At 38.3% G+C, this 18,853-nt stretch overlaps 6 protein-coding genes and 1 long non-coding RNA gene across 10 annotated transcripts; 5 read left to right on the top strand and 2 right to left on the bottom strand.

The window, feature by feature from the left end:
- Positions 1-458: 458 nt before the first annotated feature.
- LOC105702189 (protein limb expression 1 homolog) lies at positions 459-2,271 on the top strand. The gene is made up of 5 exons (XM_012429566.1): positions 459-578; positions 668-790; positions 937-1,122; positions 1,197-1,543; positions 1,657-2,271. Exons 3-5 carry the CDS (start codon positions 966-968, stop codon positions 2,059-2,061), a joined length of 909 nt encoding a protein of 302 aa, XP_012284989.1. The 5' UTR covers positions 459-578; positions 668-790; positions 937-965; the 3' UTR covers positions 2,062-2,271.
- Positions 2,272-2,414: 143 nt separating this feature from the next.
- Positions 2,415-4,105, bottom strand: LOC105702190 (ATP-dependent Clp protease proteolytic subunit, mitochondrial). Its single transcript, XM_012429567.2, has 5 exons — positions 4,059-4,105; positions 3,731-3,810; positions 3,520-3,654; positions 3,037-3,427; positions 2,415-2,977 (listed from the first exon to the last, which is right to left on the bottom strand). Exons 2-5 carry the CDS (start codon positions 3,767-3,769, stop codon positions 2,826-2,828), a joined length of 717 nt encoding a protein of 238 aa, XP_012284990.1. The 5' UTR covers positions 3,770-3,810; positions 4,059-4,105; the 3' UTR covers positions 2,415-2,825.
- A 44-nt stretch (positions 4,106-4,149) lies between these two features.
- LOC105702135 (mortality factor 4-like protein 1) lies at positions 4,150-5,964 on the top strand. The gene is made up of 6 exons (XM_012429461.2): positions 4,150-4,263; positions 4,446-4,563; positions 4,659-4,961; positions 5,046-5,261; positions 5,349-5,518; positions 5,595-5,964. The coding sequence occupies exons 1-6, from the start codon at positions 4,203-4,205 to the stop codon at positions 5,765-5,767; spliced, it is 1,041 nt and encodes a 346-aa protein (XP_012284884.1). The 5' UTR covers positions 4,150-4,202; the 3' UTR covers positions 5,768-5,964.
- A 57-nt stretch (positions 5,965-6,021) lies between these two features.
- On the top strand, positions 6,022-10,040 carry LOC105702133 (alpha-1,2-mannosyltransferase ALG9). 2 transcript variants are annotated; one of them, XM_012429457.2, is made up of 12 exons: positions 6,022-6,506; positions 6,851-6,989; positions 7,079-7,284; positions 7,372-7,485; positions 7,611-7,721; positions 7,798-8,080; positions 8,138-8,254; positions 8,344-8,557; positions 8,639-8,780; positions 8,843-8,972; positions 9,036-9,166; positions 9,264-10,026. In XM_012429457.2, exons 1-12 carry the CDS (start codon positions 6,427-6,429, stop codon positions 9,403-9,405), a joined length of 1,809 nt encoding a protein of 602 aa, XP_012284880.1. In that variant the 5' UTR covers positions 6,022-6,426; the 3' UTR covers positions 9,406-10,026. The 2 variants fall into 2 exon arrangements, with proteins under 2 accessions (XP_012284880.1, XP_012284881.1); XM_012429458.2 differs by lacking the exon at positions 7,611-7,721 and having other exon boundaries at positions 9,264-10,040.
- Positions 10,041-10,295: 255 nt separating this feature from the next.
- LOC105702132 (pantothenate kinase 4) lies at positions 10,296-14,799 on the top strand. 2 transcript variants are annotated; one of them, XM_012429456.2, is made up of 13 exons: positions 10,296-10,555; positions 10,687-10,966; positions 11,037-11,220; positions 11,295-11,387; positions 11,488-11,647; positions 11,726-11,916; positions 11,995-12,269; positions 12,344-12,496; positions 12,582-12,669; positions 12,737-12,941; positions 13,063-13,220; positions 13,353-13,522; positions 13,609-14,799. In XM_012429456.2, the coding sequence occupies exons 1-13, from the start codon at positions 10,438-10,440 to the stop codon at positions 14,096-14,098; spliced, it is 2,565 nt and encodes an 854-aa protein (XP_012284879.1). In that variant the 5' UTR covers positions 10,296-10,437; the 3' UTR covers positions 14,099-14,799. The 2 variants fall into 2 exon arrangements, with proteins under 2 accessions (XP_012284879.1, XP_023287643.1); XM_023431875.1 differs by having other exon boundaries at positions 11,488-11,916.
- Positions 14,794-17,012, bottom strand: LOC105702134 (zinc finger protein 501). 2 transcript variants are annotated; one of them, XM_012429460.2, is made up of 7 exons: positions 16,696-17,012; positions 16,261-16,617; positions 16,041-16,174; positions 15,785-15,982; positions 15,522-15,709; positions 15,225-15,394; positions 14,794-15,143 (listed from the first exon to the last, which is right to left on the bottom strand). In XM_012429460.2, the coding sequence occupies exons 1-7, from the start codon at positions 16,813-16,815 to the stop codon at positions 14,883-14,885; spliced, it is 1,428 nt and encodes a 475-aa protein (XP_012284883.1). In that variant the 5' UTR covers positions 16,816-17,012; the 3' UTR covers positions 14,794-14,882. The 2 variants fall into 2 exon arrangements, with proteins under 2 accessions (XP_012284883.1, XP_012284882.1); XM_012429459.2 differs by having other exon boundaries at positions 14,794-15,394; positions 16,696-17,011.
- A 219-nt stretch (positions 17,013-17,231) lies between these two features.
- LOC105702022 lies at positions 17,232-18,846 on the top strand. Its single transcript, XR_001104267.1, has 3 exons — positions 17,232-17,433; positions 17,496-17,643; positions 17,874-18,846. It is a non-coding gene; the product is annotated as an uncharacterized LOC105702022 (long non-coding RNA).
- The last annotated feature ends 7 nt before the right edge of the window (positions 18,847-18,853 follow it).

Genomic DNA, 18,853 nt, shown 5'->3' with positions numbered 1-18,853 from the left:
TCGAACGCAGCAACATGGCCACCCTCCCTCTGGAGCGCCCCATTTAATCTTTCATATAAAAATCAAGCCATCGTCGGAAATTTTCGCAGGAAAGTTCAACGTTGCTAAACTTCGTTGCGACAGAATCATAAAACTTATATGTAGAATTCCCTCGCTCCCAAGTCCGGATGCATTTTAAAATCCTGGTATTGATGCGATGTAGGCAGGTTATATTATTTGTTTTATAACAGGCTTATGGAACTGCGTAGGAAATAAAAATAAACATTTTAGTTACATATAGCGTATATTGTATTTCGAGGGGTACAAAGAAATCTGTATCGGTAATCGATAGTCGATGGGTCGCTCAGCGCCGGCGGTGGTCGTGCGAGTCACGACAGGTTGTAACAGGTAGGTGAGGGCCCCTCGACAAGTCTCGCGGCCCTGGTTTTCTGGAAACCCTCAGAGGTCCGAGGCACTCCGGGGGCCATTAAACGCGTTATATGTGTCTTGCAATTTGATCCCGCTGCACTCGGTGCTACGCTCGGTGCCCCGATCGGAGAGTAATTTATGCGAATTCCTGGCCGGCGAGGTGTCCGCGGGTGAGTCCTCCCTTGATAGTCCCTCGACACGCTCGCGCGTCCACCGGTGTCGGGCTAACTTTGTGTAACTTTGACTCGGACTTTTGCAGACGTGTGACCGCTCGACCCCCTGGTCGAGACCGAAGGGAACGATCCTCCACGGAGGAGGACTACGGAGGAAGGTGTCTGGAACCGTGGGACCGAGTCCGGCTGCGCAGAACTGATCCTTTCTGGTAGGTGATCACCTTGCAGGTGACGTTAATACGTCAAGTTATGGTAAAATTACGGTGGAATCTCATCTTTAATTACGTTTTTGTCCCCCTACCTTTGAGGGTTTTAATTACCCTTTGGCATGTTACGAACGAGGTGAACTTTCTAGGGTAAATGGTTGGGAGTTGCTGATAGGTGATGCAAGGCGTTATGCCAACAAAGACAAAGTCTCGAGTTCCAGAAAATATGGGTGTAGCCAGTGGACTTGTCGATGCACGAGCTAAACAGGTGCTCCGGGAGGCTGTGGATGCGGTCGTGAACAGTTTTGCTAAACACACGCAGGGGTATGGCCGAGGTATGTAAAAATGTCCACGTCGGGGTGAATACAGTCCGTTAAATGCTGAGATTCTATTTTTTTTTGTAATGCAGTAAATGTTGTGGAGGCATTACAAGAATTTTGGCAAATGAAACAGAGCAGAGGGACGGAACTACGGAACGGTGCCCTAGTTATATACGAATCGGTTCCTGGTGCCAGTCCTCCGTACGTGTGTTATGTCACTTTACCTGGAGGATCTTGCTTCGGGAGCTTTCAGAATTGTCCCACCAAGGCAGAGGCACGCAGATCGGCTGCTAAAATAGCTTTGATGAATTCTGTGTTCAACGAACATCCCTCTAGGAAAATTACGGACGATTTCATCGAGAAGGCCGTTGCCGAGGCACGCGCCAGCTTTGCCAAGCCTTCGTCTACCTCGAATGGTGTTGGTGGTCAAACGCAGGTACTGATTCTAGCCCATAAAACGCTTAAAAAATTTGTAATTTTATTTCTAATTTAGAGAGCATCTTTAAATTTTATTGTGTTTCTCTCCTTAACTTAAGAATTCTTTGTCAGGGAAGCGGAGATGAAAAGGAGGATCCAAATACGGGAATAGGTGCATTTCGTTTTATGTTAGAATGCAATCGAGGAAGGACCATGCTGGAGTTTCAAGAGCTCATGACGGTATTTCAACTTCTTCACTGGAATGGATCTTTGAAAGCAATGAGGGAAAGGCAATGCAGCAGACAGGAGGTTGTTGCTCATTACAGTCATCGAGCTCTCGATGATGACATGCGCAGTCAAATGGCACTAGACTGGGTCGCTAGAGAACACGAGAGCGGTGGTGGAGTAGTAGCCATGGAATTGGCCCTTGCCGAAAGAGAACTTGAAACTGCTCGCCTTGCGGGTCGCGAGCTTAGATTTCCTAAAGAGAAAAAAGACATTTTAATGCTCGCACATGCTCAAGTCTGTCCTCAGTGATTTGTCAAGTCGATAGCTGAGGAAAGCTGCTCGAAAAATATGCTAACTCGTCTTGACGGTATATAACTTCGTCTTTCTTTAAAGACTGAAGAATAGAAGACGGTTAGAAAGCTTACCACCGTTTCGCGAACTTTATAAATACAATGTTGCGGGACGCGTTATTGCTTGCCTTCTAACTCTTTTCAAGGATCTCGGAACCTGAGGTGTCATAGACATCGCTGTTCCAGCAATGCGGACGACTAGGTTCGACATAAATATCGGTGTTGATGGAGAACATATCAAAAATTGATTCATGTATATGTATTTATACATATTGTATTACGTAGATTGCCCCCCAGAAAAACGCACATAGCTAAAAATTCTATGGAACATGTATATATTCGTACGTGCGTACATCTTCGATTAAATTTATTCTGTATAATTTTTCTGCCAATCGTATTGTTATGTAATGCCGTCTTCCATAAGTGTGTGGTGAAACTATTAATCGCAATTATCTTGATAGATGCTTGATGCCCCTATCAAGACTGCATTTGTTCTTATAATTAAACTTGCTCTCTTTGTTAGAACGTGTCAATGTCTATGGAGTAATCAAAACCATTGATACGGAGCAAGGGTATAAGTGCATCTGCATCGTACTTTGCTTGACTGCGGTCATATAGAATACTTTTTATAACGATGATTATTAAATATATTATTATTATGAAATATTAATAAAAACGTTTTACAGTACTATGAAATATTATCACCACTGTCATGCACACTTATTACGGAGTTGTCGTACTAGATGTTTCCGATAGTTCCGATAACTCTTCTTTCCCTTCTTTCTCTTGCAGCGGATGTTCCAACACTTTATCGATTATTCCAAATTCTTTGGCTTCTAAAGGATCCATAAATTTATCTCTTTCCATGCTATTCTCTGCAAAATTTTGTAGGATACAGGTATTAGAAATAAATTTCATAATTTTAGTCACTTACCTATTCTAAGTAAGTCCAGCCCTGTATGTTTTACATACAGTTTATTAATCTGCTTTTTCATTTTTAGTATTTCTTCAGCCTGTATCTGAATATCCGTAGCTTGACCCTGTACTCCACCGGAGGGTTGATGTATCATAATTCTGGCATTAGGGAGTGAGTGTCGCATGCCATGAGATCCAGCAGCTAAGAGTAAACTTGCCATCGAACATGCCTGTCCAACGCACCATGTAGCAACAGGTGGAAGGACGTACTGCATCGTGTCATAGATTCCAAGGCCAGCGGTGACGCTTCCTCCAGGTGAATTAATATACATGTGAATAGGTTTCTTGCCACTCTCCGATTGTAAAAATAGCAATTGCGCTACGACTAGCGAAGCTACAGTATCTGTAATCTATTTCAAAAAATTTGAAATTTTTGTATCCCTTAATTTGTTTATAATCTATTACATGGTAAGCTGTGTTTAAAGGTTAGGTTTTCTCATACCGGTCCCATAAGGCATATAATTCTTTCCTTCAGAAGACGTGAATAAATGTCATATGCACGCTCTCCTCGACCAGTTTTTTCCACTACTACAGGAACAAGATTCATATTTCGATGACATATTTTTGGAGTAAAAACCTACAGTGTAGAAAAGTGTTGATAGATTCAACTACTCGTTCAAAATAATAACAGAAGTATAAAATATAAAACGTACGGTGACACGCAGCAAGTTCGGCACATTTCGCAGCATCATCTTTTAAATTATAACAACAATTGAGGAGCAGGGTCCAGGTCCTGCTAGTCAAAAATAAAACAAAATGTACTTTGTAATAGCACAGTCAAACATCAAACTACTATTTACATGGATTATATCGGATAACTTTTTTTACACATCTTGCATTTACACAATAATTTAATTATCTATAAACTCGTTAATGAACTGTAAGAGCTATGAATAAAAAAAAATTATGAGTCCTGCTCTGTATACATTTATATAAAAATATATAAAAAGTTCAAATTGCTGACACAGACTATATACATACATTTAGACCTCACTTGCCACCTGATACCAGAGATAAGTTGAGAGATTACTCACGGGCAGCGTCGTGCGATTGTCCTGTGCTGCTCCTGGTGGTTGGTGCAAGTGAGCTACCCGTCAGTGTTACCAGATCTCTGTGTTGAAGTACATGGAAGTACATAGTTCGAGACGGAAACTACAAATGCCACCAAAGTGCAAATTTCAAGAAGGTATTAATAATAATTTCAAATTTAATTTCCAACAATTTTCATTGCCTAAATTATTGACCGGTGTTTTTAGAATCCCGGATATTATGCCCCATTCTTTTGCATTGTTTGTTTCTAAATGTCCCATAACCTCCACATTTAGAATAATGTAAACAAATGGTTTACTGTTTTATATTTCATTCAAGGAGAAAAAGTTCTCTGTTTTCATGGACCATTGATCTATGAAGCCAAATGCCTGAAGTCATCTATCACCAAGGAGAAACAGATTAAATATTTAATTCACTATGCGGGTTGGAATAAAAAGTAAGTTTAATTTTCCAGAACACTCAAATAATTATATTTACAGAAATGAAGTTTACATAGGTTTGCTAAAATGCTTACACAATTAAATTTGACAGTTGGGATGAATGGGTTCCGGAAAGTCGAGTACTTAAATATAGTGAAGCCAATGTACAAAAGCAACGAGAAGTTCAACGAGCACATTCCAATCAACAATCGACACATCGAAATAAGAAAAGTGCAACCACATCTAAAGCACAGGGACGTAGGAGCGAAGGTAGTAGAGAAAAGGAAGGTGATAGTCGTGCCAGCACTCCAGTCGCTACTTCAGAAAGGACTTTTGGTAGAACTAGTAAAAGTACTGGAACCCTCATACCCTCTACTCATGACTCTCCATCTGAACCACCCCGCAAGAAACGAACGTAAGTTCTTTTACATATTTTATATGCAACTTTAACATTTCAATACTTTCATTATCTATATTTAAAAAAAATTCTTGGTTTCAGTCGGTTGGAACCCTCTGGCGATACGGAGGAATATCTTACCAAGGTTGAAGTTAGAATAAAAATACCAGAAGAACTTAAAACACTACTAATAGATGAATGGGAGGCAGTTTCAAGGTTCCATAAGCTTCCGAATCTACCTGCTCGAATTACAGTCGATAAGGTCTTGGATGATTTTGTAGAATCAAGAACGGTAGGACCTAGCAATGAAAGTAGCAGGTATGTGTTTCTGAGCTTTTAAATATCAATGATTTTTTATTACAACATACGAATTTCTAACTAGGTGATGTTTTTTTTTATTGACAGAGAAAGTGCATTAGAAATTACAAAAGGCATTAGGGAGTATTTCAACACCACGTTAGGTTTGCAGCTACTGTATAAATGGGAACGACTACAATTCGACGAGATAACGAATGAACATCCTGATACATTACCTAGCCAGTTATACGGACCATTCCATCTGCTTAGGCTCTTTGGTAATTTCCTTTTATTGACACGTTTAACAATTCTTCATCGAAAGAAAGCTGACCTGTAATAATCTTATGTTCCTAGTCAAGCTAGGAGGGATGTTATCTTATACAACACTAGATGAGAGAAGCATACAAATTTTATTGACACATTTCCAAAATTTTCTGCAGTATTTAGAAAAAAATAAATCTGACCTATTTAATATACAGCAAGATTATATAGATGCTCCACCAGACTACAGTCGAAAGTTCACGTGAGAAAGTGGTAAGCAATAGATTTGGAAAGTACATTACCGTGGGTGTGGTTCTATTATTTAAAGAACATGTAAAGAGTATTTCTAAGATTTTATCAATAATTGTGATAATTAAGTATGTACATTCTCAGATCCATGAGAAGAATTTTAATTAAGTAGGTTTTAAGTATCACAGTAAAAATAAACTTTGTAAATACATGAGACACTGTCTCCCCCTTACTAATTATATTTTTTCGTATCATGTTAGAGATACGTTAGCTCTAAGGTAGGATCCGTATTTTAGGTTATTACATTTACATTAACGTTAACAAAGAGCGTTTCCATGCTAAGCGTTGAAACACGTTCACCTGATTACTTATTTCTGCTCATGGGTCTTAGTCTTCGTACAACTTGTAATTGAGCTGCATAAAAGTTTTACTAAAACGGAAACGAAAAAATTTTGAAATAGGCAGGTAATGGCGAAATCTGTTGCGCGAAAGGGAGCGTATCCATGCTAAGTGTGGAGCAGTTCGGCGAATGACCTGTAGGTGACGATTCAACGATTCTGGTTACTATCTGCTAGTAGGCTTCAATTAAAATCCCAAGAATTCACTCATTCATCCAACTCTACTACTGTTGATTGTCAGTGATAGCTATCGACAGCTGTCGATAACCGGCGTTATCATGGGACCACGACAACGTCAACGGCAATTATTTTACTTGAAGAAAGATCAGAAAAAAAACAATGGCAGAAAATATTCGAAGTACGTAAACAAAATTTATTGTTGTTTATTTAGATCTTTAGATATTTATACCCACATTGATCAAAGTCTACAGTAATCCAGTTAACACATTTCTGATACTAATATTTAAAGAGCATTAGTTGAATGAATGTTGTAATGGAGGATATTCATAAATATTTCAATAAATATTTAAAGGCTTCTATTTTTCATACCTGCCCTTTCATGTGGGTTTCTATAGAAATACGTTGGTGGAGACAGATCTTAGATAAGAAATATTTATACGTGGAGTATTGTCTTAACAGGGAATATGTAAATGGCAGAAAATATAATATTGCATGTAATGACGTGTATCCGTTTTATTTTAGACCAGAGGATTCTTCGGATATTGGACTTGTTTATCCTGGAGGTGATACGGCATTTAAACTATTATTATCGGCAAGATTTTGTTCTGCCATATGGAGCCACATAACTGACTGTGACGAAACGTATAATTATTGGGAGCCGGTAGGTGTCAAATAAACATTTCTCTTCACATGCTTAAAATTAATTCTCTCCTTTTTCATGGTCGATAATAAATGATTATTTATTTGCAGAGTCATTATTTGCTTTATGGTACTGGCCAACAAACGTGGGAATACAGTCCTGAGTTTGCCCTGAGATCATATACATATTTATTAATTCACATGGTCCCTGCAAAATTGTATTACTATCTATTGGAGCCTAATCCAGTTTTAGTTTTCTATTTTGTCAGGTGCCTCCTATCTGTTGGTTGTGCTTTATCGGAAGTATATTTCTACAAGTACGTGCTATGAATTCTTTTAATTTTCATACCCGGTATAACTAAACGTAAAGATTACAGCAAACGATGATCTTATATACTTTTCAGGAATGTATGTCGGGAATTCGGAATTCATATAGCAAGAATGACATTAGTATTTCTGATTGTCAGCTCAGGCATGTTTATTTCAAGTGCAGCATTTCTACCATCTTCATTTTCAATGTAAGTACATAAATGAGTTATAGTTTTTAATTATTTAGTATAATTCATGCAATTTAATTTACAATTGTTTTTTAATTCTAATGGTAATCCTCATTTTTGTCTTTACGAACATAGTCCTGTTGTAGGTATTTAAGTACTGTAGCTGTAGGAGCATGGTACGATCGGAAATATGAATTTGCTATCTTTGCTACTGCTATTTCTTCGTTACTAGGATGGCCTTTTGCAGCATTACTTGGGTAATAATCTACATATGTTCATGACTATTTTTCAATTTAGAAAAAATCATTACAATAATTTTCTTTACCATTATAGATTACCTATTGCTGCAGAAATGTTAATTCGCCGACAAGAGTGGAAAAAATTCATTAAATGGACAGTATTATCTGCCATTGTGATTTTGGTTCCAATGATATGGATTGATTCCATGTACTTTGGTAAATTAGTAGTGGCACCTCTTAATATAATTCTTTACAATGTCTTCACCAGCCATGGTCCCAATATCTATGGAACCGAACCTTTCAGCTTTTACTTTGTCAATGGATTCTTGAATTTCAATTTTGTCTTCATCGGCTCGTTGCTGGCTCCATTTGGATTGGTAATTTAAACAAATTATTCGCGTAGTTGCCATTCAATACACTTTAATATTTTGCAGCTTTTAACTTGGTCTGTTGTTCCGGCAAGACCTAGAAACCCTTTATGTTTACCTTATTGGTATTCGCTGGCACCACTTTATCTCTGGATGCTTGTTTTCTCTTTTCAATCACACAAGGTATGATAGCAATTTGTTGACTTAAAATCAATTTTTAGGTAAGAGGATAGAAGGTCAGAATTATTAAAACACTATTTTCTTTTTTCCAGGAAGAGCGGTTTTTATTTCCAATTTATCCCATGATCTGCCTAGCTGGAGCAGTAACAGTGGATGTTGCTCAAAAACTATATTTTTTTGTTCGAACTCAACTGAGTTCAGTTCCTATAACATGTCATTATCTGCAATACACTACACATATTATGGTTATGGCATTTTTATTATGCGGTTTTCTTGGATTATCACGATCTCTTGCATTATATAAAGGTATGAAAATTCATATTTCATTAAATTGATCACGTGCGTGGGATTTAGAATGTTCATTGAAATTATTACCAATTATGGTAGGTTATTATGCACCAATGGAAATTATGTTGGAAGCTAATAAGCTTGGATCGGAAGGAAAAGTTCCAACTGATGTAAATGTCAATTTTTGTGTTGGGAAAGAATGGTATCGTTTTCCTAATAGTTTCTTCTTTCCATCAAATAAGTAAGTATTTCAGAAAAAGTATCTTAGAGTATCTATTCAACTAAATTTAATTCTTTATGTAGCTGGAGGCTTCAATTCTTGCAATCCGAATTTAAAGGACAACTTCCACAACCTTTCCCGGATCAAGAAAATGCCACGAGTATAATTCAGTCAAACTTTAATGACTTGAATAGAGAAGAGCCATCACGATATGTAAGCCGTATTATAATACCCAGTTTTTTAAATAAAAAAAATAATGTGATCGTTGTTTTTCAGTTTGATATCGAGAGGTGTCACTTTGTGCTAGATTTGGATCTTGGCACGGAAACAGCTTTAGAACCAAATTACTCTCACCAACCTGATCACTTTACTATTATTAAATCGTCCAAGTTTTTACATGCCTCGGAGTAAGTTCAAGTAAACTATTCAAATGCTAGAATCAAGAATCATGCTTCTCAGATATTTATCGTGTAAATGTATCGATTAATTACATCCTTGTTGCAGGTCCCATCCATTATACAGAGCCTTTTATATTCCTTTTTTGTCAGATAAATTCTGTTCATATGGCTCATATAATTTATTGCAAAGTACAAAATTCAAGTTGCTCTCATCGTCCTCAAAGACAAAAAGTGCATCAGCGGCGTGAATCTCAGGACACATTCCATGCTACGATTAAAACATTAAACATTTGTCGAATGTTTGGACATTTAAAACTTAGGATGCAAGAGCACCACGACCATAGCTGTAAATAGATATGTAAATATAAAAATATCATCGATTGACTTTTGGTGTTCAGCGCAATCGCTACAAATGCTAACTCTAGATAAGAGTATCTACTAATGGCTTGAGCAGTCGTGATGTAGTTATGTAAATGCATTAGCAGTGCATATTAAAAAAAAAGTAATATTACTTAGATACATAAACGATAACTGTTGAAGAGTTAACACGTATTTGGAAGAGGACATCCATCTTTATTTCCAACTTTTGTACACATTTCCTTGCAGTTTGAACATAGGCAATCCTATTTTTGTAACAATCGTAAAATTGTATAATGCAATAGTACTGCACAACAATGATCGAACCATAATTTCTAGGATTGTAATATTTCTGTATATACCACCAAACCCTTGTATGCTTCATCGCACTTGAGCACATGAAAGGTTTCACTAAACCATCTTAACGTAATTTTCATTCATTATGACATAAAGTGGTGAACGTGCGATGTGTATCTAAATGAGACGCGAGCAGATGGAAGTAAACATTCTATGTCCTTCAATAATTACCATTTTTTATTTTTCAATGCCTTAATTATTTGCTTCCAGTACGCTTGGTTATCTACTTGATTGACTTTCAGACATTGCGTTATCGGGCTTTTAGATGACAGTTCAGTGCAAACGCACTGATCTATCAATGCATTCGATTGGTGCGTTTACGAATTGAAGCGTGCGTCAACCGAAGGGCGCGGCGCGAGCTTGCAACAGTCTCGGTGTTTCCATTTCTCCTCGATAGAGTTCGAGGAAAAAGGTTTGCTGGAGATAAATATTGAATTGATGATAAATTATCAGATAATTTACAGGACTATAAATAAGCGTCAAGTAGGAGCGATGTTCCCTGGTGCGTCTTGATTTATTCAAGAAAGGAGTTCGCGGAGAAGCCGGTCGATCCATTGAGCGAAGAGATGTCAGAAAACGACGAGGACCAAGCCCATCCGGCCCATCCACGGAGTATTAGATTGCCACCGGCGGTTGAGGTGTTTGCTAATCTGAAAAATGCACAGAAATTTGCAATTGACATAGGTAGGTTTAACGTCACATTGTTTTATCAAAAGGCCGTTACCGCGCCAAGTTATTTCTACGGTTTTGAAAATTTGAGGTTATCTTTTGGAAGGAAGGAAAATAGAATAGCTTACGTTGTTGCCTTGTTACAGGATTGTCTTTGACAAAAATTGCTTACTACTCAACAGTTAGTTATCGCAAAGCATTGTACGAGAATGCAGGTTTTGGGAACAATGGGGAACGAGAGTATAAGGTGTTCGAAGGTAGCAGGCTACACTTTGTTAAATTTGAAACGAGACATCTAGAGAATTGTTTGGATTTTGTCAAGGCGAATTTGGTTAATGCCGAGAGGTTTCATGGCAAAAGCATTAAAGTTACTGGAGGAGGAGCTTATAAATATACATCTCTGCTACAAGACAAATTAGGATTACTGTACGTATTGGCATGCTTTGTTTTTGTTATGCAAGCGTAGTCGTGTGTACTGAATTATTGGCACTTTTAGGATCGATAAAGAAGATGAGATATGCTGTCTCATAAAGGGCTGTAACTTTTTATTAAAAAATATTTCATACGAAGCATTTGAATTTGAAAGACATGGTAATCCAGAATACAAGTTTCAGAAAGCAAATCCCAATATATTTCCATACATGTTGGTTAATATCGGAAGCGGTGTCAGTGTGCTTAAGGTAAATTTAAATTAATATATGTATTCCTGGTTTTAATACAAAATGTGAACATTTTGCAAAATTGATATCAACAGGTTGAATCCGAGGAAGAATACGAAAGGGTAGGTGGTACAGCTACCGGAGGTGGGACATTCTGGGGACTGGGATCGTTACTCACAAAAGCAAAGGTAGCGTTAAAATCCAGTAAATCTTAATTTTATAGAATCGATGAACAGATATAGGAAAGATCAAAGCTTATCATGTAAATGATGTAACAAGTTCCTTTAGGGTTTCGATGAATTACTGCTACTGGCAGAACAAGGAGATCATCGTAAAGTTGATATGTTAGTAAAGGATATTTATGGTGGTGACTATTCTATACAAGGTCTCCCTGGAGACCTGATTGCTTCCTCCTTTGGTAAAGCAATGTCATGTAATAACAGACATGGTAATAATGAGATATTTACTTTGCTTATCAGATCTTGTCTCATTGACATCTTGAATAATAACTCTTTATTTGTTTTAGATGCACGTGACTTCTCAGAGGCAGATATTGCTAGATCTCTGTTATTAACAATTAGTAATGACATCGGGCAAATAGCGAGTTTGTACGCATCCTTACATAACATGGATAAAGTTTATTTTGGAGGATATTTCCTACGAAATCATCCTTTATCAATGCGCACTATTTCTTATTCTATTAAATTTTGGTCACATGTTAGTATCACGTTGAGGACCTGCAATGATTCTTTATGGAACGAGTATACAAAATATTTATGTTTATTTACTTTTTAGGGAAAGGTAAAACCTCTGTTTCTGCGACACGAAGGATATCTTGGTGCTATTGGAGCATTTCTCTATGGTGCTGAACAGTCCAATAAATACAGTTGGTTAGAAAATTATGCCGGATCGTCAGGTTTTAAAGATCCTGTCTCTACGAATCTTGGAATCAAGTTTGATCAATTAGAGATCGATCAAGCTGAGACAGCGGTAACATTTTGTCCTCTGCTTAAGGATCCCTTGACTTATAATCCGGATACAACAGATCTTGCTCAAGATAAAGAAGCTAGGTTTGTTTTTTATTTATTACAGTTGCGACAAATGATTATATATGCTTTAATTTCGTTTTTAATTTTTTTAATAGAGATTACTGGCTGCAGTGCTTCGAAGAGTCCATAGACAAATTTGTAGCTCGTGCCATTCACAGCCAACCACAAAGTCCAACAGCTAAAGATAGGGCAAGTAAATTGAAGGAAAAGTATATTAACAGATTGCACTATCTTCATCTAAAACCTTTGTAAGTTAAACGTTGCATTAAATTTTCTCTTCGATGTATGAATTAGTTTATTTGGCGTAAGAATCTTTGTAATTTTTTTTTTCAGTGCCTATGGAACTCTTACCGTCAGGACTCTTTTAGATACCATCGAACACTGCATGAAAGAATTCGATTTTCCAGATCCATATTTGCATGTAAGTGCAAGTGATTCGCATTTTTATACCGAGGTTTTGTTCTGACCTAATTACCTGTCCATGCTAGCAAAAGAAATTGGAAAACGACAAAGCGCTGATGTACCTGCAAGACCGCATAACTGCCTTAGACAGGTTGGAGGGCGCTGAAAAAATAAAAGAGCTGGTTTTAGGTGTTCTGGCTGGGAATATGTTCGATTGGGGAGCAAGGGAGGTTGCCGAGATGATGGAATGTACGGATTTTGGTTTCGAAGAAGCTCAAGCAAAAATCCCCGGTAAAGTAGCGTTTTAGTACCAATTCGACGTGTTCGTGTCAACACTGATTAGCGGTTAAATGGTGACACCCGATCGGTAGAAAAGACTAAGGATACGCCGTATGATCACTTTCAAATTCAGGAAGACCTTGGCTGGAAGATTGCCTCGACGAATGGATAAGGAGGCTTGAAGAAGCTCCGCCACATAAATGTGCTGCCATATTTGTCGATAACAGCGGCGTTGACATAGTGCTCGGAATATTACCCTTTGTTCGTGATTTGCTGCAGAGAGGAACAAAGGTTTTTTAGATTTTTATACGTTAAGTTCCTGTATATCTTTTATGTGGATTTTTGCCACAGCTTACCACTAAATTTAAATAGTCCGCAGTAATTTCTTTTGTTTAAAGAGCATTTATTTCCAAAATCATCTAGGTTATCTTGTGTGCCAACTCTATGCCAGCCTTGAATGACGTAACTTATCCTGAGCTAGTTGTTACATTGAGAGATGCAGCAAAAATATGTCGAGTGATAAAGCGTGCTGTCAAGGAGAAAAGATTGATTGCTATGGAAACCTCACAGGCTGGACCTTGCTTAGATTTAAGGTAATTTTTGTTTAATCGCGACATAGACCTATTTACTAATATTTATACATTACGGTAATATTAAAGCGCACTTTCATTTTTAACAGCCGGTTAAATCTGGATCTCTGTCTGGCGATGGTGAAGCATAAGGTAGACCTTATAGTCATCGAGGGGATGGGACGTTCTTTGCATACAAATTTGTATGCTAAAATGAAATGCGAATGTCTGAAACTAGCGGTGGTTAAAAATCGGTGGCTGGCCCTTCGTTTGGGTGGTGATATGTACGCAGTAATTTGTAAATACGAGAAACCTACAATCACTCAAAAGTTGACTAAAAACGAAGCAAAACTTAGTACGAGAGAGTCATGTTCACCGGAGTGTCTCGAAGCGTCTACTGATGTTTGTATATGTAACAACTTGTCGGATAAATTTCTAATTCGAGAATACAATTTGTCAGAAAAGAGAAAAAGGGAAAATCAGAGAGAAGAGACTGTATCCACTCAGGAAGAACGAGTGGACATTGAAAATCACAACAAGGATGACAATGTCAGCGATGATGTTGACACTGTCAATATTTCATTATCGCTAACATCATAGACTGCATGACGCAAAATGGTACCACCTCATTAATAACGTGCAAATATTAGCTAACACAATTTCCAACCACGTAAGTTATTCGACATTTTTATTTTTCTTCGGAAAAGAAAAATTCTTAATTGAAGATTATCAATATTCTGGAAGTGTAGTGACAGTGCCGGAATTGCTGAACAGTATCTCAGATTGTAAATGTTCATTAAAGTTTAAAAGACGCTAGCCTAATATTATTTTAACGATAGGGAATAGCAATGTTATTCTATTATTTTTGCTCAAGCAATTTATCTGCGTAAATTGAATAATGAATTAAGTGATAAATCAGAAGTGATCATTAGAAAATATGATCGTGCCGTGCAGAGTACTCAGAATGTATTGATCATTTTAAAGACAATTTTGAATATAATTTGTTCACTAAGTAGTTAATTTGTTAATAGGTGACTTATCTCACCTATTAATCATTGTGAAGCACTGACGTGTGTTGATAATGATTGTTACCCATAATTCAAGTAGAAGGCCGAAAATTAACAATCAAATTATACGTAATGACAATATCATGCCTCAATATATTTGGAAAGAATAAGGGTTTAATTCAAAGTGACTTCCTTATGTCGTTATAGCAGGAGCACTTAGTAACAGAATTCTAACTGTGAATTTTCTGTGATACTATTATTAATGGAATAAAATGAAGGCAGGGTAAATGAAAAGAGAAGGAATGTGATTTATTCCATTGGCACAATAATCGTGCAATAATCGTACCGATATGTATTTAAAACCAGAATGTAAATACTTATGTGTCAGAACCCTGATATGTGATACCAGTACCTTCTCCTGTTGTTTCGGTTTTATTAACAATAACACTTGGAGTATCAGCAATCGTTGTGTTTAAAATAGCTCTAAGGGCAGCACGTCTTCTACTGTTTTCTGGATTGCTTGTATCGTAATTATGTATACGTTTCATATGTTTATTATAATTAGCCCAATTAGTAAAAGAACGTTTACATTCCGCACATGCATAAGGTCTCTCGCCTGTGTGTTGTCTTCGGTGTACCTGTAAATAATGACACAAACGATTTTTTAGAGAAAGTATGACATGCATTAATTTAATATTGACATATGTACGTTTGCCTACCGTTAAAATTCCTGCAAATCGGAAACGCTTGCCACAATGCTCGCATCCATATGGCATGTCCCCTGTATGTATACGAGAATGTTCTTTCAAGGTACTACGTTCACGAAACTGTTTTCCACAAGCATCGCACTGGTGAGGCTTCATTACTGAATGCAATGACAAGTGCTTTGCTGAAATTAATATAAGCTTTTTATACAACGTAATTTTATGCACAAACATAAATCATAATTTGAATGAATTTAATTAGCCTCAATATTTGCAATAATTCGTGCAAAGAATAAATTGCAAATCATTTACTTAGAAGTCTTGAAGTTTTGAAAGCTTTTCCACAGGTTGAACAAGTATGTTTTGTGTCGTCATGGCCCTGTAGGTGATAAACTAGAGATCCTTTAGCTATGAACGATTTGCCACAAATGTCGCACATGAAATTACGCTCTCCTGTGTGAACCCTTCTATGGATTTCTAAAGTATGTTTTGTTGAGAATCTAGCGTAAAAGAATTAATCAGTGATAATAGATAAAAGTGTGAAACACGTATAATATTAAGCAAATAATATATACTCTTTTTGGCAGAATTCACAAGAGAATTTTTCTTTAACTTCATCTGGTTGGTGTGTTTTGCAATGAACGTAAAGAGAACTGGAATTTTTAAATGCTTTCCCACATGTCGAGCATTTGTGTGGTTTTTCATGGCTATGAACTGTTGCATGAGATCGTAATATCCTTTTTTGACCAAATGATTTACCACAGATAGTGCAACTGTAAAAAAAATTAGACACTATAAAGGAACCTAAGATTATGTAAAATCAATACTAACATGTATTTCCTAGAATCTCTGTGCATCTTGAAATGTCTGACGAAGCTCCTGTATAAATTGTACCGCTTTCCACATGTAATACACCTAAACGTTGGAATCTCGTTGTGCTTTGTCTTGTAATGTTCGCACATTTCCTGTGATAAATAATTCTTAGCTGTTGAATTATATATTATATTACTGTACAATATAATTTTATTTATTTTGACGCACGTTTACAAACCTGCGGTGAATTCATGTTTGCTTCTTCACAAATTGTGCAGGACCATGGGTAACCGTGGAATAATTCTGAAAACCGTGGATTTACAGGAACATCTTGTAACGTTGATTTATGTTTATACTTTTTTCTTTTAGGATGCACTTGGGTTTCAGAAATACTAGCATTTTCATTATCGCTATCCGTCATTGTAAAATTCTTGATCTCATTGCCAACACTTTTATTAATCCTTTTTTCAGAATGATATATTTTTTCTAATAATAATTGAGCATTTTGTGAAATCTCAAAGAATTCGTATGACTTATCCAATTTAGAACAACACGGTGTACAAACCGACTTCGGTAAGACGTCATCTTTTAAGACCTGTCAAATTGTAAAATGATAAATATCTGCAGTGATTATAAAAATTCTACCTTTACAATGTTAAATGAAATGTATTACCGAAATTTTCAAACAGGAGTCCATTTTAGACTTCAGCGACCGATGTATACCCTCTTGATCGAAAACATTTACATATTCATCACAGGTCCGACTACAAAGTCTGCAGAAAATGCTTGACATAATTCACAAGTGTTTTCAAAGAACTGGGTAAAAATCATCTGTCAAAAAAATCATCATTCGAACCATGTGAACTTGTCGACCGTCGACTGCCGTATCGAGTTCGAATCGAGATCTCGAACGACTGTACCCGCGGGAATATTTGAACGTTTGAAGCCGCGCTCGAGCACGGCTGAAGCAGGGAAACAATTAAACTCGATTTAATTCGCATGTATCCCAAACTATTGTCAAAAATTCTGAGACACAGCCGCAGATAAAAAAAAAAATCCGTGCAATTTTGTTGACCCAATTCACGCAGCGGCCTTGACGGAGTGCGAGATTTACAGCTTTAATCGTGCAGAAACCAAGAATTGGCAATCAACGGGCCGAGCGACAATCGTTCTAACGAGGCTCTCGTATAATTACAGGAAGCGGTTGTTTTGCAAGAGGCCGTTACGAAAGCGAGGCGGATTAGAGGTCGGCGGGCGTGGAGCATTCTTTATCGTGGGCCGACGTTTCAGAACGGCCCGGTCTCGGAGACTTCGACGATGGGTAGAAGACGTCGCCGGCTGGGCTCGTTCTTGGTTCATTGATAGTTGAAATCACTATGGCCTTCATTCTTCTCCACCATTCGACGCCGAGGTGCGTACACCTTCACACCCGCACCCTGTCATTCCCGTAACAAATTCTTACATCATTTTCAGCGTGTAACTCGGCGTGGGTAGACTGAAAGAAAAAAAAGAAAAAAAAGAAAAAAAAGGAGGAACGCGCACACTTACGCCTTTCGAGCACGTAGGAGGTCGGACGAGCCCTCGCCAAGGAAGGATATATTTAATACGTGTTTTGTCATCCGTAAGTGTAAGGTCACATCGCGTATGTGCCAAGTAATTTTCGAGTGCGCTACCGTGTATTCCCTTGGATAAGTTTCGCTCGAATAATCATACTCTGCCGGGCAAGTACACGGACGTATGTACAAGTCATTGCCAGGACACATACATGCGCTTATCGCGCACAGCAATGCGCATCCGTTTCTTATCCTGTTAAAAACGAGGTGGTGTGTATGCTTTTAATTTTATTTTCAGAACCTCTCGACCCTGTGACGTCGCGGTGGGGCAACGGCTTAATGTCGATTACCTGGGTTTAGGATCAGAGGTATAAAAAAAGGCGCTTACGAGACATAGGATTCACGGGTCCCACGCTTGAACCTTTACGAGGCATTCTCTGCGCGATTTTCGCACGCGTCCCTCGAGCGTCAAGGGAAAGGTCGGTGGATGTCTACAAAAATGTGAGATAAACGCGGGTTAAATTCGCTGGCGTAAAGTGGAACGCCCTCCCCGATGATTTATTCTCTTACGGGGACCGCCCAGTAACCCGGGAACGGCGGGGTGGAAATCAAGAGGAAGGCCTCCCCGGAAATGAACGGACATAAGTGCGTGACCGTAAAGAAGCCACCAGAGCGCTCAACGTACGGAGAAGATTGCCTGTTTGGAATTAGCGGGCCGACCGCTAATAAACATTATGGTGTCCCGTCGCTAACCGTGATCCAAGGAAGTGCTCGAAAGAACTCCCGGAATTCCCTAGCCGCTGGATAACGATCTCGAGCTGTTCCTAGCGCATGTATATGGAACATGTCATCGCGCCGAATAACCGGCGGAATCGACATTGCGAAATCTATCGGGACAGGGTATCGAGTCGCCATAGACAAGGCACGGTGAGAGGTTCCACCCACGCGCACCTGCGCCAACCTGGACCCTTTGAGAGTCAGGTTTAAATGTGTTTAAATGCACCTCGAGTCTTGGAGCATACGAATTCCGTATTTTCCGGTCGTCTCGCTCGTATTAATTCCCGGAGCGATCCCCCCACCCTGCGATTCGATGCTCGCTGCGTCTCTCTCTTTGATTGGTTTCGCGGATGAGTGAGAGAGAGAGAGCGAGATAGCGAAACTCGTAAGTAAACCGAATTGCCACTAGGTGTCATTGGCGCTTGCGGGCCCGGGATGGTCGGGCCATAGGCGCACGACCTCCCGCGGACAATCTGCAGGCTACGCCGGTGGGAGCGAGGA

The sequence above is a fragment of the Orussus abietinus genome, unplaced genomic scaffold (genome assembly GCF_000612105.2).
Source record: "Orussus abietinus isolate OABI.00-Male unplaced genomic scaffold, Oabi_2.0 scaffold46, whole genome shotgun sequence".
Taxonomy (NCBI): Eukaryota; Metazoa; Arthropoda; class Insecta; order Hymenoptera; family Orussidae; genus Orussus; species Orussus abietinus.
This window is presented reverse-complemented; position numbering and strand designations above follow the sequence as displayed.